We start from the raw sequence: 22300 nt of genomic DNA, 5'->3' as shown, positions 1-22300 counted from the left end.
AGTTTATTTTTCTCTATATTTAATTTGTTTGGCAAATTTGATTTCACTGTCTCTCTCAATCAGTAGGAGCAATTCCTGAAGGATAAACTAAATGATACAGCCTTGATGTCTTTTATTGTGAAGTTCAGCTCATATCCTTCAGTTCACATCTACTGAGCAAACCAATTTTTTACACTGCTAAAATCACAGCTGATTTCAACTGCAGCTCGAGACATGAAGGATATTTTTAATTCATATATAGAACAATCGTTGGCAAAGGTAACATAACACAGGGTATAAAAACACAGAATAGATTCATGATTACCTGGGAGGGACTGTGGGGAGAGTTCTTGCACTTCTGGTGTTTTAGATTCAGCAGGCCACAACAGAGTTTCATTCTTTGCTATAAAGGCAGAGGTTAGACTGTAAATATCAGAGCAGCATCTGTTCTGCTTCTGTTCAGATTTATTCCTATCCCACTTCAGCTTGCCAGAATAATCCAAGTTGAATAAATATGAGAAGTCAAATACCTGAGGGACCAATGAACTTCCCCTCACTGCACATCCAGTACCAGCATCTATCTTGCTATCTGAGACCTGCACTGTTTTTACAGCTGTTTTTCTTTGCATCTGATGATCAACACCTTCCAAGTTCGGACATGTAATCATCTCACATGGCCACACAGTCCCGTGAGTCTCAATTCAGTATCAACGTGAGGCATCACACTTATGCCCTTGGGAAACTGGTGTTATAACTATAGATGAGAGACTGACTTTGGGCTTCATATTTTAAAAAAAGGCAAGGATAACTACAGATTTTAAATAAACTGTTTTATGGCTGCCAATAATTATTTTTAAACTCCTCAGTTCAGGCATTTTTAAAAACAACTTGAGATTAATTAGTTTTACAACCTAAACTGGGAGTTAGTCCTTGCAAGGTTCAACAGACAGGACATAATTCCAGAAGTTTTGCAGAAGAGTTAGATAAATTTCCAAAAACTGTATACAAGTCAAAGGAGCCTTCATTCTAATGAATGATTTATTCTCCTTCAGATAACACTTGTATACATTTAATCTTAATGACAGTGACATTTCATTTTCGTTTCAATGCTTGTTTTAATGCTCAGCTAAAATGGTAGCACACAAGAGTAAATCTAAGAGGGGTTCAGTGGTGTGGTGACATCTCCCTTTGATTATTGTTCCACTCAAAGTTTAAAACAAATTGCCTGGCAGTGGTAGCAGCATTTCTATTCAGGCAGAAGTGAGGGAGTGAATTAACTTCATGTCTGTTTATAATCTACCTGATTCCTGCTAAACTCTCTTCACTCCACAGGTGTTAACTACTCTCTCTCCTTTTTAATGTATTTAATGTTCCCCTAATCAAGTTATCCTTTCTTCAGCATTTTTACTATCAGTCAGCTACTCAAATAATTTAGCTCTTATTTCACAACCCTGCAGATGGTTTTTAGCGCTAGCTAAAAACATGAACTCTGGTAAACTCTGGTGTGGAAGTAACTGTCAGTGAAGTGTTGGATGCAATGTCATGGTGCTCAAGAAGGTGTTTATCACTCCTAACTCAGTGTTTATCATTCCATGAAGAAAACAGAGGGACTGTGACAGGGGGCCTTCCCAGGGGTAGATCATGAGTTAAGCCCACCCACCTGCTTAGGGCAGTCTGCCCTGACTCTCCTGCCATGACTTAAATGTTATCATGTTATATTAAGCGGGAGGCTGCCCATTCACTACCCCAATGCCAGGTGGTGCTATCCACAGCTCCGAACCTCTCCTACATCGTGGTCCATGCCTCAGATGGCATCCAGAATATTATTATTGCACCCTGGCTTCAGGCTGAACCAAACTCAATCCATTGTTGAGCTTCTTTCATAGTCACACTCACTCCGCCTCATCTCACAGGAGCATCTTGCACTCTGCTCATCACTGGGACACTCTACTGCCCTGCTCCCTTGAGTGACCCTTTGGCTGTCAGGCTTGCCTACTCATTCTCTGGCATGGCACACACAGCACCTTTGGTTCACTCAAGTTCCCCTACTCTACATGGCCCTGTCCTTCTGCCAAACCCTGGGCTGACTCTGCCCCTAGCTCTTCACTGGGGAAAAATCCTTCCTATCTCAATCTTGTGGGGGTTGGCTCATGTGCAATCCTTCAAGTCGCCTGAGGCAACCCTACTTTACACACCTCCAGTGTAGCTCTTCAAGCCTGTTCATGCAGACACTACTCGACTTCCCCAAACACACAGTTCTTGAGGCGCCACTGTGCACCCTACTCTGTGCAGACCTCCAACATAACACTACCCCCACCTTGGGGCCTCTGGGGTCCTCAGGTGGGCTCAGGTGCTTCTCTATAGGTGTGCCTGGCTCATCTCTCTGTCCTCTCACTAGGGCCACTTCCTTACAGGCTGATGATTACCCACTGAAGAGTGAGGCCTGGGGTTGTCACCCCTACCCACCTTTCACCGGGGAGGTAACTGGCCTGGAATTTCTTGGGGGTTTGGGGGTTGTCCCACCACAGACAGCCCTGCCAAGCAACCCTTCCCTGACAGGGTGCAGTTTCAACTCATGCCCAGGACCAGAAGCCTCCTGCCATCCCCATAGCTCCTGCCCTTACCTCCAAGATGTTCTGAGCAGCATCTTAGCCAGCTGTTGTCCAGCTGGCCGCCAGCAGCAGACTGCTGCTGCTGTCCTGTGGCCCTAGACTTAAAATGGCTGACTCATCAGAGCTGGCCTGCACCTGGCTGGCTGCTCTCAGCCCTTAAAGTGCATGGCCACAAGGACATTACCAACTACCTGTTGATTCTGCCTGTTGATTCTACCTGTTGAATCAGCATAGACTATAGCCAGCATGTGGTCTTCTAGCTAATAGAAAGACACCTCTCATCAAGGCACAGGGGAGAGGGGAAATCCTGCTTAGCAGGGAGTGGTGAGGGGAGGAGGGAAGCAGTCGACAGTCTGTGCTGGAGCAGAGGGGCCAGCCCTGCTGAGAAGCAGAGAGCCCCGCCCAGCCCAGAGAACATGCCGGGATGCTGGGGAGTCTTAAACCAGTGAGTAGTCTGGGGCAGACATGGCATAAACCGGTTTGACCCAAATCAGTTTAGTCTGATACTAGATTCAGCCAGGTTTATCTCAAACCGGTTTCAGCCATTTTCAAACTGGTTTATGTGCATTGAACATCTGTTCTGTTACATGCTTAAACCAGTTTCTAATCACTTAAACTGGTTTATGTGTAATGTCTGTCCCTAGCCCCAGGGGGACTGGAGAGGGAGAAGGAACCCACCTGTTGCTGTTGGTACCATTGTTCTAGGCTGAGTCTCCCCATGCAGCCCAGCTGGAATAGGGCTGGAGCAGTTCAAGAAGCTCCCCCCACCCTTGGGATAACCAAAAAAAGTAGAGATAATGGCAGTGGCAGGTGGGGAAAAGTGGGAGACATGCCAATGAGCATGGAAGGGAAGAGTGGGGGGGAGAGGGGCAGAATTTTTACTTGATTTGAGGACTTAAAAATTTGTCTCCAGCAGCTACTTTGGTCAGGTGGTCTAGAAGGAAGGTGCAACTCTGCCACTGCATTCCATTTGGATCGGTCCCTAAAGCTGTATGTCCATGTCTCATTTTAAAAAGATCCAGACTGCCTGTTGGATGCAGAAGTCTTTGCACCTAAAAATTCTGCATGCTCTCTAGGGTGAATTCTACTGCCCATCTCTGAATGGAAAGGCATTCCTTTCTTGCAGGGTAAGTAGACTTTTAGGGGTAAAGGACTGTGAAATGATCCTGAGTCTTGCATTCTAAAAAACAAAAAATTACTTCCTTGTCTGTGCATAATATGTACTGAAAAAGTAAGTGAAAAGTGATTTTTTACTTTTACTGATGTTAGTGGTATTTTATTTTGCTAACTGCAGAATGCAATATATCATGGCTTATTATAATCATGGTAGTATAAACAAATATCTATCTAGCTATGAAGCAATAAGACAATGAGTGGGAAAATGAATGCCATGACCTTGATACAAAAAAAAATCACCCTCTGTATTCTGTTTAACTCCAGAGACTATGATTCAATCTTTCTCTTTAGCTATACGGATCATTTATTTTATGTCACAGCTGAAGATAATAGTATTCATCTTGCCAATGGCATCAGATATTTCCTTTTGGTATTCAAAGCACTGCTTCATTCAAAAACAATTTTAGGTTATCCCACTGAGTAGCCAAATCCTAAAATGAGCACAGTATCATCCTACCTTGAGCAGGAGGTTGGATTAGATGACCTCCTGAGGTCCCTTTCAACCCTACTAATCTTTGATTTTGAAGAATCAAAGAAGGAGACACTGCACCTCTGCTTTCTTAATGTATAGTGGACTCGCACTGAGAAATTGTGAAGGCCAGCAATGGAACAATAGGTAAATGAATGAAATGGCTCATAAGAGAAGATAATCTTCATCTTTATATCACCAGATCAAAATTAGCACTAATGCTAAAAAAATCAAAAGCAAGTGGCCTTTCTGATATGAGTTGGTGACCTCACTGCACCTTTGAAATAAAAAGTGTGCATGCTACAAAACTAGTGCTCACAACAGGCACTTCGGTTAGCAATCTCAGACAAAAGCATTAGTGCATTCTCTCACCTACACTTTGCCCCTTCAGTTTTGAGGTACATAATGAGGTAACTTGCACTGAGAGTGTGTTTTAACTTGGTTTCAGTATGCATTTTATTATGGATAATGAACAAGCATTTTCTATTTTCTGGGATGAGATTTGTATAAATGATGGAGACCCCATAGAAGGCAATAGAACTATACAACTGTGACTAACTGCCCTAAAAATATGGCATAATAAATAGACTGATAAAATGAATTACATTTTTAAAATATGCATTAATAAAGATGGAAAATATAAAAATAAAAACCCAAGCCTATTGGAAATAAGCTGTTAATACACAAATAACATAAATACGGCCTTTGTCCCTGGTGCTCCAAGTTACATTTTCTACAGAAAAAAAAATCTGAAGCTAGTGAAATGCTTATGGGAGTTTTAAAATAAGTAGGTGCCTACAAAGAGCCTCTTCCAATTGGAAACAAGCTGTCAAACAAAACAGTTCAAAGCAAATGCTCAAAATAAAACAAACCACTAAAGCCAATGAGGTTTATCTCAGAGTGGTGCTATATTTTTTGGCCCACAGGTTGGATAAGTGGTGCAGGGCTGGTCTGTGGGTCAGATTGGGTCCTGCACTGCCTCCATCATCCCTGTCACCTGGATTGGGCCCCACATACCTCCATGGGTCCTATGCCACCTCTGCCCATCCCCTGCATGCCAAGATAATATTTTTATTGCTCATGTTCAAGAACCGTAACAGCTTAAAGCCATTTCTACTTACAGAATTTTTTCTCGATTGTTTGAGATATATCGTCTATCGACAGGGCAGGAGGGAGTTTTTTCAGGCTTTCATTGAGACCTGGAATGATAAGATGCACTACACACAAAGATAAGTGAGCCATTCACTCAAAAGACGGTGATCTGTAATCTGGGTGGGCAATTTCCACCTCATCAGTGGGAAAGTAGTACAAGTATCTGAGAGAAGAATTCAGATGTTTCCAGATGTCTAATTATTAATCACAATGTCCAATGCTACTCTTCTACCTCACTACTTTATCACTACTCTTTTACTGCCCTTCTCCATGGAAATCAAATATATGTGAAAAGTGTAGTGGCCCTAACAATTCAGCATCATGATAGGTGCATTCTAATTGGACATACCTGGAATTCACAGATTCATTCTGTGGGGTTAGTGAGGAACTGACTGAGTCTAGTCAGAGCAGTAAAACTCACAGACAGCAAGTTAGGCCAGACAAATAACACGCAGGCAGAGATTTTCCATGCACAACAAGTTAAATCTATTTCTGAGTTCCATAACGTTATACTAGGAATAATTTTATCTTAGGATACATCAGGTAAAAGGTTCCCAATTTTACTATGTACCCTCTTACTATGCTTATTCTATCCCCCACTTCCTGCCACTTCCTTGTGTGTGAACACCAGGACAGAAAACACACAACTGAATGGGAAAGGTAAACAGCAGTGTACTGAGACCCAACACAAAGAGGAATGGGGAATCTTAGAATACCCTTTAATAAAAGCTGGATATATTAGTACAAGGCTATACAACAGTTCTGAATGACCATGGCACAAATGATACCCAGCAGATGTTCTCAAAAACTGTGCACCAAACCTCTCTCTCTTCCCCTGTAGTAAGAAAATGCTATTTTTGGATAAGACAGAAATAATTTTATTTTATTTTATTTTTTTAATATTCAGGACGATCCTTTTCTCCTCTTAAGCTGCATCATTCTTTACCAACTTTACTGTGAGATGTAATGAATAAAATCTGAACCCAACTCACGGTGCAAATTAATATGAAAGACAACAATTAAAAGTAAGAAAGTGAAAAAGATGTATGCAGTTCTTTTACTATATGCCAGAGAATTAGAAAAAAAAGAAATTATATTTACCTAGTATTGGCAGAGAGGATCTGTCTCTGTCTGTGGTTTTAGGTGAGGTCCGTTGTGTGATATTTTGAATGACTGTGGAAGCAATAATATTGCATTATCAGAGAAATTTACAAATATTTAGCCAGGAAATAAAAGTGCATGTCTGTCTGAATGTTCTCAAAGCTTCTTTAATTCAAATTAGCACCATTTAATTAGAATATTAATGGTAAAGAGGGCTGAACATAGTCCTAGTGAATTAATCCAAAGAGGGTTGTCTAAGGATATAGGGTTTTGTAGTATTTACTTAGCCATAGTAACAGGTATTTTTATACCAGCTTGGCTAAAAAACAGATTTTAAAGGAGCAAAATTTTCTCTGCCTGAGAATAAGGATCCTTCAATCCTATATCCTGTTCAAGAGGGGCCAACACAAAATGCTTCAGAGAAAGGGGAACTAATACTCATAAAGGATATTTATATATTAAATTGCTTCTTCACAAAAAAGTCTTTCCAGCCTTGAGCCTTCAGTCATTTGTTTGTGTCCTGAAGCAGTAGGTCTGATATGTTTTATCAATTTTATCCTGGATGTTATAAATACAGATATAAATTATAGAATCAAATCCTTTTTCAATCCCACTATTTATGTTTCACATGGAATACATCATAAATATTAAAGGACATTCAACTTTCTTTGGCAATTATTTACTTTAAAGGTTAAAAGTAATATGACAGCATCCACAAATCTTCAAAAAAATCTTTATGAATTATCTGCAATTAAAACAGTCTACATAAAGTATGCTAGCAAAATGGGACTCAGTGCATGCTTCAATTATAAATCTCTGCAATGATGAGCAACACTGGCCAACACTGGAGGGGAATGCATCCTGGATGGATTGCGTGTACCAGCCGGTCTGCTTCTGACAGTAGCATAACTTGGTGTGGGCGATTGGAGTATTAGGCCCAGGCCTCAAGTTAGAGGCGGCACCAAAAGGGTGCCCCCGCCTCACCCTCCCCAGGAAGCCTGCACAGAAAAGGGTGCAGGAATAGCCAACCATACGTGAGGAGCCCATGTGACAGTAGCAGCAGCAATGACAGGAGCAGTGATGATAACAGCGGCAGCTTGCTGGCAGCATGCGGGGAGCCTGTTCATAAGTAGAGGTAGCAGCAGCCCACAGCATGACAGGACACTACACTGCGGCAGAAGTCTTTGGAGTCTCTTCCCTGTTCAGCATCAACCTTGTCCTGCCCAGTGTTACAAAACTCCCAGTTATGCCTTTAATTTCAGACACCCTCAGAAGGTTGCATCATACACAAAGCCCCTGGAAAACGCCTGTTGACAAATCACAGTACCGTGTGATACGGAGAAGTGGAAAAGGGCTCAAACCTGGGCATGTACGTGTTCTTGTGACCTAAGTCACAAGCTACTACATTTAATCCTCTGACACCAGCTCCCATCTGCCATTTCTGCTGAAGAGTTATCCAGCTGTCAGGTGGGGATGATAGCTGTGACTGCTCACAATAATTTAGTGAGGATTCACAAGTTAATGAGCTCAGTCTGACATTCAGTCACACAGAGGATAAGGTTCTATGTTATGAAGTGGTTTGAAAACACAGATAAAGATAAGGGTCATATAGCTAGTTTGTCAAAATAAAATCTGAGGTTTTCATTTAAGCCATGCATTATTATTGTCATTACATATCAGTATGTGTTCAAAACTCTTTTGGCTTGCGAAACGCCCGGCTTAAAATAAAGGCAATTTCACAGCATATTAAATAAGCTTCCATATTTCTGTTTCTATGGAAATTTGCTTTTTTAATTTCCAAGAACTTATCCCCTAAAGATGGTTTTTCATGTGCTTCAAATCCCAACGTACTGCAGTGCATGTTGGTTTAAGCCTATTCACACATGGTGCTGGTTTAATGAAGTAAATCACACCTGCTGCACAGACTATGCTCTTTTATGGATGAATGGAATTTTTATTTCTAAGAAATAAAAAATGAGACACATTAAACATCTGGAAAACAAATACAAGAAGCCATCCCTGAAAACAACTATTTTTTTCCATGAATACGTATTGGAAATATATTCCCTATGGCTTCTTCCAAAGGTTTTTGTATTTCATTTTTCTAAATCTTTCCTAATTAAAAATGCTGAAGATGAAGTTAAACATATACTCTACAGAAAACGAACTAGTTTGAATATTAGTTTAAAAAGAGACAATATCACACATTTGTTGTACCAGACACAACTTATAGGGGATTTACTTATCGGTAAAAGCCAAGATACCAAATATTTTCCAGAGGATCAGGGGGCTAGAAGGGGATTCCTGCATCAGGATTCACTGCCCTAGGTTAAAAAACAGCCATTTATCAAAGAAGTTCTAAAATTGTTGTCTTCTGCACATCTAACACAACACAGCCACCAAGCACCTGATAAAAACCAAACCGAAATCACCCCACTAGAGACCACAGGTAAAAAGCAGGTTGCTAAGATGCTTTGAAATAGCAGTGAAGTGGAGAAAATAATTTGGGAGGTTTCAAAATATCCCAATTTCAAGATAGGAAGTTTTGGTTACTTTTTCTGAATGTTTCACCATTAGATTTCTAATCCAAGTCATCTCCAGAAGTCCACAAAGTGGAGTCACAAGCAGGAAGAAGAAAGATGTGTGAAAGCACATCTCTACCTAGTCAGATGTATTGCTCCTCCAAGAAGAAATAAACATTTTCCCTATTTCAAGGAAGAAAACACCATATGGCTTCATCTCCAAAGTATCTCAAATACTGCCAAATCTAAATTCTTCTATGTAAAAAGCTGTAACCAATCAAGAGTCCCAGCAACAGAAGAATTAGTGAAGCACTGCTTACACAACACTGCTTACACTTCTAAAATGTCATGGTCCATTCTTCCTTGAAAACCTTGGAAGTGAATTTTTCAAAGAGCACTCTCTTTCTCTGGGTTTGTGAAGACAGAGAGGACTTTCCCAGGAGATCAAGTTACATATGATTTTTATCACAAGAAGGTCTTATCAACAAAGAAGCACTAGGTAACACAAGCTGCTGCTTCTAATTTTAACCACCACAATATCAAAATCATACAAATAAAGTCAACTACACAATAATTATATTTTGCAAAAATGTGGTGAAGGAGATGGAACACACCTCTCCCATATTTCTAAAAAGGAAATAAGAATTTTCTTATCCAAAACATTTCCAAAAGCCTGTATCTTCTCCTTCTCTCTTTGACTGTACCTAGCGCTTGGTTATCACTTTCTATTGAGATGTTTCACCGATGTTTACAGACAAAAGCTTGACACTACTAAACCAACTTTCATTTGCCATTTCCATTCTTCCCTGCCCCTAATACGATATTTACTAAATTCTAAGATTAGGCCCCCCTTCATTTAACATGGGGGAAATGCCCTTGGTCTTCATGTACAAGACAGGCTGGGGGAGGAAGGTGACTGCTGTGGCTCAGGCTCTAGCCCCTACTTGGGGTTGGGACTGCAGCCATATCAACAGCCGCAGCCACAGCCACAGCCACTGCCTACCCTCCACCTTCACTGCTTCTGAACCCTGCCATCTCCCTCTTCTCCACCCCACAGCCTCTGCTCTCCCACCTGCCCCTGTTTCTTCCCCATCCTGTACCTTTGCTTTCTTCCCCCATTATGGCAGGCTCCATCCATGATACATCCTCAGGCACGGTGGCATGCAGCCTGCACAGCTGCTATGGGAATGGGGCTCTGCCCGAGGCTGCAGGATAGATGGAGCCTACCAGCATGGAGAGGAGGAAATTGAGGCTGGAGCAGACTAAGAAACAGAGGCTGGACATATGGTAGGGAGGAAGCAAGGACTGGAGGGTGTTGGCACTGGATGTATAATCCAGATACCTTGTTCTGGATGGACCCAAAACCCTTAGGCCAACCATGACCTTTCCATTCAATAATACACAAATTTTATTGATACATAGTGATAGCAGATAAGAATAATGCAAGTGATTATATATCACCAGTCCCTGGGTTCACAGAGTCAAGATGCATCTGGCCAGTATGCAAGCTTCACTCTGAGGTTCTCTCTTGAATATTAGATGTCAGCAGCCTGGAGGTTGAAGGCCGAGGTCCACCTCCCCTCCATTGGGGTGGGTGAGACAGGCTGGTGGTATGCCCTCTGTCCATGATGGCCTTGGGTTCCCCTCTGAGGGACCCTTTGCTGCTCTGAAATCCCTCCTTTTGTATTCTTTCTTCTCCTCTGATTACTCTTCACCTCTGGGCATTGCTGACTGGTCTCCCTGTGGTCGTCATGCTCTCCTGTCAGCATATTCCTTAGTTTTACAAACCCATCACATGCACACATCTTACTTCAGTTCTTTCTGGTGTCCTCCTAATTTGGTCTATCTACCAAAACCAAAAATCCCAAGGGCTCCAAAGTTTGGCATTGTGACTTGCAGAGTCCTTTATCTCTGTTTGGGTACATTGGTCATGTTATGAAACAGTGTAGTACATGCCTTCAGTTTCTCAGCCTGTGTGGCTGCTTGCTTCAGACACAGTGGGCCTTGAAAGAAACCTTGTAAAAATAGGCTTTTAGAAATCAATTAATCCTGCCATTCCCCCGGACCATTGCTCTACTTTACCTACAAGCCAATTCCCAAAAACAAATCTCTAAATACTATTTTCTATCCATCAAAGGAGAGGAACAGACAGGGAAGAAGAGGTGAAGGGCATGGGGGAGGTGTCTGAGGCTGTGGGGGGAGGCATGCAGGGGGCACAGGTGGCAGGGGGTCAGGTACAAGCAGGGAGCAAGCTGCTTGACCTCCCCATACCATCTGCCCCCTGACTGCCTGCCACCCTGCAGTAGTGCAGTTGGGGGGATGAATTAAAGATGATGCCCCAATAATTAGATTCTATTAATGGAAAATTGTAACAAGTTTACAAAGTTTCCATGTATAGAATCTAATTACTGGGGGCTTATCTTAAATTCAGGGTCATCTTAGATTTGAGTAAATACAGTACTATCCTTCCACACACCTTAGTTTTGGCCTGAAAACAACTATAAACAACTATATATTTTTTAATGAACCCTACCCCACAGAGGGAGGGAGCTGAGGCAACATCTTGAACATCTGGAATGATAATCATTGTGTTTAGTGAACTGTTGGTCAAAGAAATATTCTTGCAGCTACAGGAGAAAAGTCAGCTGAAAGTCTGAAAACTGCCATAATTGTGTCTGGGATTGCATGTCAAGACTGAGTGGGGACTGGAGAAGGTCAAGCTTCTTCATAACACAGAAACATAATATCAACAGTGATTCAGCCTTTGTTGTTTTCCCATGGCTCAGGGTCTGTAAATGCTGCCCTTGGCCTCTATGGGTGTGTGTAGATGAAACAGGGGCCCTAAATTTAAGCGGTGGGTTTTTAAAAACAACACTTCAATTTAGGGCCGATTAAATGCCTGCGTTGTGCACACACCCAGTTTACCTGCCTCTCCAGCAGTGGGGAGGGGAAGGCAAGCTGCCAGCAGGTGGAGCGGTCCCTGGGTTACAGGGGGCAAGCTGGTGCTTCCCTCTGTGGCAGTGGTGGTTCCCCCCCCAGGCAGCACCCGCCTGCAGGCACCCAGCTTGGGCAGTCCCGGGGGCACCGCAGCCACAGAGAGAAGCACCAGGCCCCTGCTCAGCTCAGGTAGGCAGGCAGGCTCCAGGGGAAAGAAAGAAATAAAAAGTTTAGGCTCGTTGCTTTTCTTGGGCAGAGCTTGCCTTCACGGGATGCTGCTAAGCTGCCTGCAGTGCTTCCTGCAGAGCTACAGAGCTGCACAGAGCCCAGTGCTTCGCTCTGCAGCTGTAGGGGCAGCAAACTAAAACTCCTTAGAGAAGTTTCACTTTGCTGCGCCCCAAGTCATTTAAAGCACATTACACCACTGAATTTCTTACAGCAGCTGGAATTAATGCGCAATACACCATCGAGTTGTGCAAACACTGACACCATTAAAGTGGTGCAAAAGCATTTAGCCTGCTTTAAAGGTGTCATGCGCACATGCCCCTCGTTTTGCCTACACACAACCTATGACTTGATCAGGCAATAGTCAAATAACACAGATGGGTGGGCACAAAATGTTGACTGTGGCTATTGTTAGAGAACCATGAAAGTAAAGAGAATACAAGAAGAATAAACTTTTCCTGTAGGCCATACAACATCATTTCAGGAGCTTCAAGGCGGCAGCTAAGTTGCAGATTTAAAAACTTACATCCTGCAAAGACTGCTGACCCTAAGATGAAGTCTCCCCAACTAAAGGCTATTCAGATCAGTGTAGGAGGTTGTTTGCTACACCTCTATATTCAGTAGGATAGGGCAGCAGGCTACATTAAAGAAAAACAGGGTCTGGATTTGGCCTTGTGAGAGCCACTTTATCTGCCAGAAGTAGAGGAGTAACTCGCCAGTTCTGCATCCTGGTTGGTGCGTGGAGCAGTAGATGGTAGGGAAGATGTCTCCTTTTTTGTCACATGTGTTGAACAACCATTTAAAACTCCAATTTGGGACAGCTGAAAAGGAGGTGACATCTCCCCACAGCAGCAAATGTCCACACACTGCTTCCGCATTGTGTGCTGCCACCACCCAGGGCACTATGCACTGATGGTGCTGCTCTGCCTTTCCCACTTCCGGAGCCACTGTAGAGAAGGTACAGGGTGTGGGTGGGTAGGAGAAGGTGGGGGATAGAAGGGAAAGGCACTCATAGCTCCATTCCAGCACCCTGCCTTAGGCAGCACCTGTGGCTGGTGCCCTGCTCACCCGCTCATTATTATGCTACTGGCCACCAGTACACTGTATGCATAGCAGCAAAAAACAGGCATGTTGGAGGGAAGAAGGGATGGGGCTTTCTACTTCAGATGGAGTAAAAAGATGATATCTACCTCAACAAAGCCTGTAGTTTAAGATATTAAATGAACATTCAGCAAAATATATCCTTAAGCAGTATCACTTTGTAAACACAAATAAAAGATGCCCATGTAAAGAAAAGGAAAAGAACCTGAACAGTTCTAATATGAATGGAAAGCAGCAAATGGAGAACATGTAAAACTTGGTACTGAAGTATAACTAGAATCTTATGAAGATGCTATAAATCTCTCATTCCCTAAAGCAAATGTCTCACCGTATAGTGCAGATTTAACCTGAGATGCATGGTGTTTCTTTTTCACCTCTGGCTACTTGGTGGGACAAAACTAGGTTATCACAGGTCAGTTGGTAACCCTAAGCAGTTGGGGGATGCTAGTGGAAACTGGAATGCGAGTAGAAACTGCAAGGGGTTACTACTCAACAAAGGAAGTCACTTGTTTATTGCAGTGTTAAAATCGCCATTTAAAAATAGAGAGAGAGAATAGTTTAATTACTTTTTAAAAAGAAAAAAAAAGTCACAGTTTCTGAGGCTCATCTCATTTGGGTTTGAAGGAAAGTCTCACCAGGCAGCCCAGGCATATTGTTAATGTGCCCTGTTTTTTCATTCCCTTTAACAGCCATTTGTTTTCCTTGTTGAGAGCACAAATATCAAACATGAAGAAATGAACAAATTACCTTGCTTGATAATTGTAACAGGGACAAGATTCTTAGGATCTCGCAGTGTGAGCTGAGAAAAGAAGAAAAACAACATAAACACTGGGATTTGTGCTACAAAAGGTAAATCAGATTTCCTTGGTAATGCAAATACAGGGCTTTGATCCAGAGCTTCACTTGGCCTAAGCTAGAGTGAATATAGCTCTGGCTCAGTCACTGAGGATTACATTATTGTTTCAATCCTTGTTGGCCAGAGTCAGAACAACACATTTTGATCCCTTTCATTTGGCTTAAGCCACTTGTTTTGCTCAGTATAACCACAGTGTCTGACTGCTCAGGAATCCCTTCAGCTCTCTTATCTTCAAGGAACTTTTAAATATACCCTGTAGAGTACTCAAGAAGCTGAGAAACTCTGGTGATGCAACTGTGTAAAGTAACAGACACAAAACTTCCAAATCATATAAAATTCAACTCAGTTTGCTACAAGCTCTAAATTCAAACCAGATTAAGTTGGACAACTGATTTCTCAGGATGATAAGCCAGTCACAAAGGGCTCAAATAAAGAGGATTTCATGTGTATTGCTTTTGATATTCAGATTGCAAATATTTGTACTTCTCTAACACTGCCTTTTGATGTAGAGTAGTTTCTAAGTGTGTTACACAGTACTTTTTGGGCAGCTCCTGGAGCTCTTAACCCCTGAATTATCCACACATTAACACCTTCAAGTGGTTTTAAGCATTTGTTATGAGGTCCAAAGTTACGCCACTCCAGGACAGAATTATTTCTGATCCGCACTACCCAGCTCCTTTTCCATTAAGGTGTGTGTCACGGCGGGGTCCTTCAGGAGGGCCGTGATCTCCTCGAGGTCCCTCGCTCCGTGTCAAGGCCGGCCCAGGGGCACCCTCCAATTCTCGCCCGCCACGTCTTGTTGGAAAATGTAATAGGAAGGTTGCCTTGTGTCTTCCCTGGGCACGGCTACTCGGGACCTCTGTCCCCGCAGTTCTTCCGGACCCCCTGGGGGTCTCCCGATATGATGGGTGCTCCCCAGACACCCTAGCCTTATGGGCTATGCATGGCTCCAACCTCCCCTGATACCATGCCCCAAGCCTCGCTGATGTAATAGATGTTGGTGTGTCTGCACGCCCACTTCCCGGGCCCTTCTTCTATAATCTAGCCCACTCTTGGGCCTTCCCCGTATGCGTCTACCCTAGTGCCCCTTCCTGGGCTCTCTCTAACACAATGTCCCTCACTGGGACTCTTGTCCACTCTGGGACTTCCTGTAGAACCACCGGTCTTTTGGGCCCACCGCACTATTACCCTCTCTGGTACGTGCTCACTGCGCTGCTATCCCCTTTTGCCGGGGACAACCGCAGCACCTTGCCCTTCTCCTGGGTTTTCCTGCAGTGCAGGCCTATAACCGGGTCCGTCACGCCTGTCCTGGGCTCCTCAGCAATCACCCCGCTCTAGGGCTGGGGTCTATGCACCCCGCAAGTGACGCCCTTGCTGGCGTCTGCTACGCCCATCTTGGGCTTCCTAATATGGTGCTCCCCTTCTCCGGGGCTCGCCACGCCCACCTTGGGCTTCTCAATGCTGCCCCGTTCTGGGGCTGGGGTCTACGTACCCCGCACACAACCCGGGGTCTCAGTTCCCTGCCTGCAACCACTGGTTGCGCTCCTCGCCGCCAGTTGCACCTTCACTGGCGCACAAGCCGCGCCTTCTCTGGCGCTGGGGTCCCCATACCACTGGGGTACCTATGAAAATAATGCGCCCTCTTGGCGCTAGACTGTGCCCTCACTGGCGCTAGGGCACCCCACCCCTATGGGGCACCTATGAGGCCTCCTCCAACCCCTACAGCCTCACCCAAACCTCTGGTGTAATAAACAGAGCCAAACATAAACTCAAAGTACAAGCGTCTAGGCTATAACGTAACTACAAACCACATGGCTATAGCTTAATATCATGGCTCGAGCCTCCAGGGCTATCATGAGCTATACTTGTAATCTGGCTTCTTCCCCCATCCTGGCCGAGAGAGCTCCTGCCTCTCTGGTTGCTGGCAGGGAACTGCCAGCCTGGCCTCAGCCCTGGGCTTTATAAGGGCCAGGCCCTGCCTCCTACAGGCAGCTGGCTCCCCTTAGTTGCTCCGGCAACCCGCAGCTGCGCTCGTTACCCTGGCAACCCTCAGCTGGGCTCGTTATGTCAGGCCAGGGCTCGCGCTCTCTCTCCCTGGCAGTTTCTCCTCTCTAGGAGCAGGGGCACCGAGGTGCCCTGCGACACTGTGTTGCCCACATTGAAGTCCTCCAGTATCCTAGGATCTCTCTCACCCTCACTGGTACAGCAGGGATAGAAGCCTACCCTAGATCACCAGCCCTCTAGTAGCAACTCACAGCTCCAGCTCCTAGTCCTGCCCCTGCTCACCAGGCCTCTACTGGCAAGTCACAGCTGTGCAGGTGGGGGACAGTCAGGTGGTTTTTAGATTAATGGTATGACTGCTCCAAAGTCCAAGTGAGCAGTAACACCGACCAACATTTATGCAACACAGAGCATAAGGTGTAGGAAGGGCCTGTGAATTTTTTCCAGTCTTAAGCTCAATAATCTTGAGCACATGAGTGGCCCCAACATTTCTCAGAAGGAAGAGGGAAAAAACAGATCTTGTGATATAAGTCAGCTTTGACTACCCTTTTGCTTATGCAGCTATAAGAGCCAATTTTTCAAAAGTACTATAGTACAATGACTGGAAAAGGACCAGGCTGAAAGTACTGCCAGAATTAGGAATACTAGCTGAAGCTATAAAATGTACTCCTTTTTTCAGTCAAGTTGAGTTTAAAGAAGGAATAGAACTCAACAAACAAAAACCTTTCTTGGCTAAACATATAGTGTATAAGGTCATCATGAGTTGATGAGTTAATACTTTATTTTATACTTCACAATATCACTGATCTAATTTATTTTGTGAAAATCCATTTTAGGCAAAAAAAATTATAAGGTTTTTCAGACACTTAAAAAAAAAGTATAGTTTAATCTGGGACAAATTCTTGTATCATCATTTGAGATCTCATTATGGATCATATTTATGGTCTCCACATTTTGAATCAACCAACGTTATCAAATTCAAACCGTAGAAATATTACTAAAAAAAGCCGTATTGCACTGTGGGAGCAACAAATCTGCTTTAAGTGGATTGCATAATTTTATCTGGAGGTTTTAAGTACTGCATTAGATCCTATTTCACCTACTAAGTGCCATAAGATATGTACAAATGTAGATTCATAGCCGATTTAAAAGGGGAATGGGAGCATGCAGCAGCTGTTATGCTTTAAGTGTTGTGTCTCCATAAGCCTGCAGCGATACAAGTGAGCCAAATTGCATTAAGTTTACCCCTGGATGAAGCAGGAATAAGTTATAGCAGTTCTGCTAAACTTTGATTGCTATAGACCCAAGCAGATTTAATCGTTGCACTGTGACAGCTTATATTAATTTCCTTTGATAACAATGCAATTTTTATGTTGCTCTATAATCTAAGGTCATATGCAGGTATTATGTTTCTACCAGGAGAATCATTGCTCTTCTAGTAAAAACTAGGGGTGTAGAAATACTCATTAAATTTCTCTTGGGGTCCCTGGTCAGAGGAACAGGGTGGGGAGTTGCCACACTGCTCTCTCTGCTCAGTTCCCAATCACTGGGAGCTGAGCAGTGGAGTGACTGCATCTTGCTCCCTGCCCACTCCTTAGGCAGTGCCTGTTTTGGAGGAGCGCAGCTACTTCTGCTCCCTAACTTGTTCCCAAACTGAGTACTGCGTGGCTTGGGGAAGGAGCTGGGGGATTTGCTCCAGTCTGGGAAAGGTGCAGAGAGTCTTCCTTTACTACTTGCTCTACTTCCCCTGGGGACCAGAAGGACTGCAGTAACCACTATTCCCCATGCATTCCCAAAACTGGGATCATCCCAGGTGGGTGAAGGTACAGAGAGTAGGGGAGATGCCACAGTTTCAGGCTGAACACCTGTACACTCCCTCTTCTGGAAAGATTTCTGCTGGAAACGAAATGAATGCCTGTTCGCAGACTAAGTGTGATCCTATTCCACCCTGCTTATATCCCTAAAAAATGCCTATTTTTGCAACACACCATCATCTTCACCTTAAGACCAAGTCATAAAAGGTAGCAATGAGGATTCAATTAATTGTTTTTTAGGGACTCAAGTAGAGTTGAACAGAAGCACCAAGCCAATTTAGGTGGAGTAGGATCTGACCTATATAGTGTGCCCTTCTCCTTTATAAGCAAAGAAAAATGAAACCCCAAATTAAAAAAACAACAGATAAATATCTTTCTGACTGAAGATTATCAAGACATTGTCAGCCTAATCTAGGTTGGAGATTAGGAGGAACTTTTTGATGACAAGGGTGGTCAAGCATTGGAACAGGCTACCTAGAGAACCTGTGGAATCTCCATTCCTGGACATTTTCAAGAGTAGGTTGGATAGATACTTTGCTGGGATGCTTTAGTCAGGGATGATCCTGCCTTAAGCAGGGGGCTGGACTACATGACCTTAAGAGGTCCCTTCTAGTCCCACTTTCCTATGATCTTATGATCCTATGACAGTAGTAGTAATAAACATCTCTGTGCCTTCTGCAAAAGGTTGTAAGTATGTATTAACCAAAGGAACCCACAATCCAGTTATTTACTTGTGACCCAAAGACTGTGTTCCAAGATAATTTTGTTTAAGCAGCAGCCATAACTCCTCTAACACTTATGGCTGTTTATGTTGATGGAGATGCCAGACTTTGGATAAGTCTACTTGCAGACAGGGCTGAAGTGAAGACAGAATGGCTGCGACTTTACCTACCGCAGGGACAGAAAATTCCCCCAAAGCAGGCAGAGCTGATTGGAAAGGAGACACTACCAGAACTGCTGAGCATGCTGGGTGTACTGAGTGTTGCTTTTGGTGCAGGGGTTTTGCTAGTACAAGCAAAATTGTGATTTATACCTCCCCCATATTAAGGTCTTCTGAATTAAGAGGATTGGTGGGCTGGAAAGTTCCTTAAACAAACTCTGCCTAAAACATTTCCAAAACCTTTAAAAGAAAGGGACTAATTATTTCTTCAACCACATATCAATTTTTTACAGCTAATGTTCCCAATGTTTCAGGGCAATGCAAAGAATTACTCTTATTGTGCATAATATGCAAGAAGGCAAAATAGATAATAGGCCATAACTGATAAGTAACCTCATTAATTTAAGTAACATTAACTTTTACTGTGATAACTGACTTCAAATTTTCCTCTCTATATCAACTCATTTGGACTGGGCAGTTCAGTGCATTTAATCCAGAGAATATGTCTTTAGGCATGGTGCTGAGCAGATCAGAAAAGGAGCGCAGCTAGTTATTACATTCTACCTGCTGCAATATAGAACATTTATAGTACCATGGAGTTCTGGATCAGAGATTAAGAGACATATAAAGAAACTTTCATCCAAGGAAAGTGATGACTAAAATTGTACTAGATACCACAGTTCTAGGTGATGTGTTAAACAGTAAATGGTAAAATAGTTAATCAACTTAACTGAAGAAAATTGAGGTGCATGGAATCACATTACTCCTTAAAGCTCCAAACATGGAGTGATATGCATTATAAGGGCACTTCCATGCCATATGCCAAAGAATCTTCAGATCAAGATAAAAAAAGCTGTTACCATTAGAGTGGAGCACTAGATAGCTTTAAGATAAGAGGCTCTTCAGCTTTATATCTTGTCACCATTACAGTTCAGTCTGTTTGTATGTTTGCTGAGGAAGAAATAAGATATCTTGACCTGCTTCATCACATCACTGGTGTACTCCATCAGATCTCCATCTCTTTCTTCTCAAATTTAGGTACCTTATAGTTCTGTGTTTAAAGTGCCTAACAGTTTGGGAAGTGGATAGACATAAACTATCTTAGGCTGAAACTTGATAAAACTTGCTTCCAGAGAGGGGAAAGTATTTAGAGACATGGACTGGGACCATGAGAACGCCTTTTATTGGAGCTGTACATAAATATGGTTCTTTCCAATGTGAATCACAGACTCAGGGCAATCTTTTATCTGGTTCAGTTATTGGAATCTTAACTACCAGCTGTGACAACTAGTGTTGTCTTTCTATTCCTGATTGTCCAGGAGGCCACTGTGGTCCCACTCAAGTGAACATCTGTTCTTACAATTCTTTCTACCAGCCTTTCTAAACATCTCCTTCTTACACATAATCCTCACAGATTACCTCATGTTCACAAGACTTGAAAATGGGGTGGAATCTAATGCATCTGTGCTAGCTAGTTCAGTTGCTGATTCAATTCGGTGGAGATTTGGCTCGATTCAGTGGCCGAATCTCTGAATCTGAGTTGAATCAGGAGACCCTTTAATTCGGAGATTTGATTCGGAGATTTGGACATAGACACAGCTTTAAATGTTTTTTCTACATACCACAAGGTTACAGGTGGCTTGTGAAAGCTGTGATGCTGGGGTGGATGGAGCATCCCACAGGAGTGTGTGTGTGTGGGGGGGGGGGGGGGCAGTACACTTGGCTGCAAACCTGGAACTAGACCAGGAGCACTTCTGGTCCACATCTGGGTCCACAGGGGAGCATGCTGGGGGCCCCCCCGCACCTCCCCAGTTTGGGGACTGGTGCTTCCTAGGTCTGGGGGGGTACCCAGGGTACCCCCATAGTTGATCACTGAGACAGGGGGACACAGGGTGGCCCCCCAGCATGCTCCCCGGTAGACTTGGAAGTGGACTGGAAGTACTTCTGGTCCACTTCTGGGTTTGCCACCAAGCATGCAGGGGGCCCCCCCATGCTGCTGTGGGATGCTCCATCCACCCCAGCATTGCAGCTTTCATGAGCCATGCCTGGGACCTGGTGGTATGCAGAAAAAATATTTAAAGTTGTGTCTATGTCTGAATTACTGATTCTCCAAATCAGCATCAGATCTTCAGATTCGGATTCGGCCAAATCAGGGACAGCGATCCAAATCAATTAATTGAATCACTGTCCCTGATTTGGACTGAATCCAAATCGAATAGGGCCCGTTTCACACACGCCTATTAGCTAGCACATTCTCTAGCCTACCAGCTGCAACATCGAATGTTCAAAATACTGGCGAGTCCTAGGCTGCTCTGGAGCAAACTTTTCTAAAGCTCTCTTACAAAAAGTTCTCTGCAATAGACAGTTTAGCCATTTTAATTTTGGATACTACAAAATGGACTTGATTTCTTATTTATTTTTGGATAAAACCACTCAGGTTTGTACTAGAATGATCATGACAATGTGTCCAGGACCTATTAAAAGGAACAAAAAATGTGCCAAAACTGGCTGAGTTTTAACAAAGCTTGTTCACGGATTGTCTAGATTCATGTAAAGTCAAAATGGGGACTCATAGAACTAGGCACTGAAAAGACACACATGAAGTCATGTACTGGAAGGTATTTGCCTTTTGATGACATTAGCAACTGGTATTCATAGAACTTGAAGTTTGTACCCAGAGATCACTGAAACAGTGTAATTTCAAAATGGTAAGTAATACATTTAAGAAAAAATGAAAAAGGGTGCAACCCTATGTCAAATTTAATGGCATTTTCTATGAGGAGGATATTTATCTACAGGAAGGTAGACTGAGATTACCATGTAAATGTTCCACAGACCACCAAATAGCCTAGTAACAACTAAGATAGTAGTAACAATCACCTAGTAACAACTAAGATAATCAATTTGTGTAAAATCCCTTAAGTGAATTTGGCCTTTGTTACTGCCATCTGATACCTGGCAGAAGAGTTACATTTGCAACAGAAGAATTGCTCTATTCATATATGTTTGGGTCAGAAGGGACCTTAGCAGACCTTCGAGTCTGACCCCCCTGCCCTAGGCAGAAAAGAGCACTGGGGTCAGATGACTCCAGCCAGATCCATGTCTAGCCTCCTCTTAAAGACCCCAAGGTAGGGGAGAGTACCACCTCCCTTGGAAGCCCATTCCAGATTCTGGCAACCCTTACCATAAAGAAGTTCTTCCTGATGTCCAACTTAAATCTGCTCTCTGTCAGTTTGTGGCCATTGTTCCTAGTTACTCCAAGGCATGCCCTGGTAAACAGAGCATCTCCTATTCTTTGCTGCCCTACCTTGATGCATTTGTAGGTGGCTACAAGATCACTTCTCAACCTTCACTTACGGAGGCTGTAGAGATTCAGGGCCCTCAATCTCTCCTCATAGGACTTTGCCTGTAAGCCCCTAACCATATATGTGGCCCTCCATTGAACCCTCTCAAAGTTATCCACATCTGTCTTGAA

At 43.4% G+C, this 22300-nt stretch overlaps 1 protein-coding gene across 13 annotated transcripts in view; it reads right to left on the bottom strand.

Annotated features, from left to right (window-relative positions):
* The window catches only part of ABI3BP (ABI family member 3 binding protein), a 295005-nt gene that overhangs the window by 168142 nt on the left and 104563 nt on the right, over window positions 1–22300 (bottom strand). For all 13 annotated transcript variants that reach the window (XM_059720568.1, XM_059720572.1, XM_059720574.1 and 10 more), the window contains exons 7-10: window positions 14022–14073; window positions 6490–6561; window positions 5358–5453; window positions 305–382 (exon numbers count right to left, since the gene is read on the bottom strand). In XM_059720568.1, the coding sequence (XP_059576551.1) occupies window positions 305–382; window positions 5358–5453; window positions 6490–6561; window positions 14022–14073 (298 nt within the window). The remainder of the gene's footprint in view (window positions 1–304; window positions 383–5357; window positions 5454–6489; window positions 6562–14021; window positions 14074–22300) is intronic.

This window comes from Alligator mississippiensis, chromosome 1, assembly GCF_030867095.1.
Source record: "Alligator mississippiensis isolate rAllMis1 chromosome 1, rAllMis1, whole genome shotgun sequence".
NCBI classification, from domain to species: domain Eukaryota; kingdom Metazoa; phylum Chordata; order Crocodylia; family Alligatoridae; genus Alligator; species Alligator mississippiensis.
This window is presented reverse-complemented; position numbering and strand designations above follow the sequence as displayed.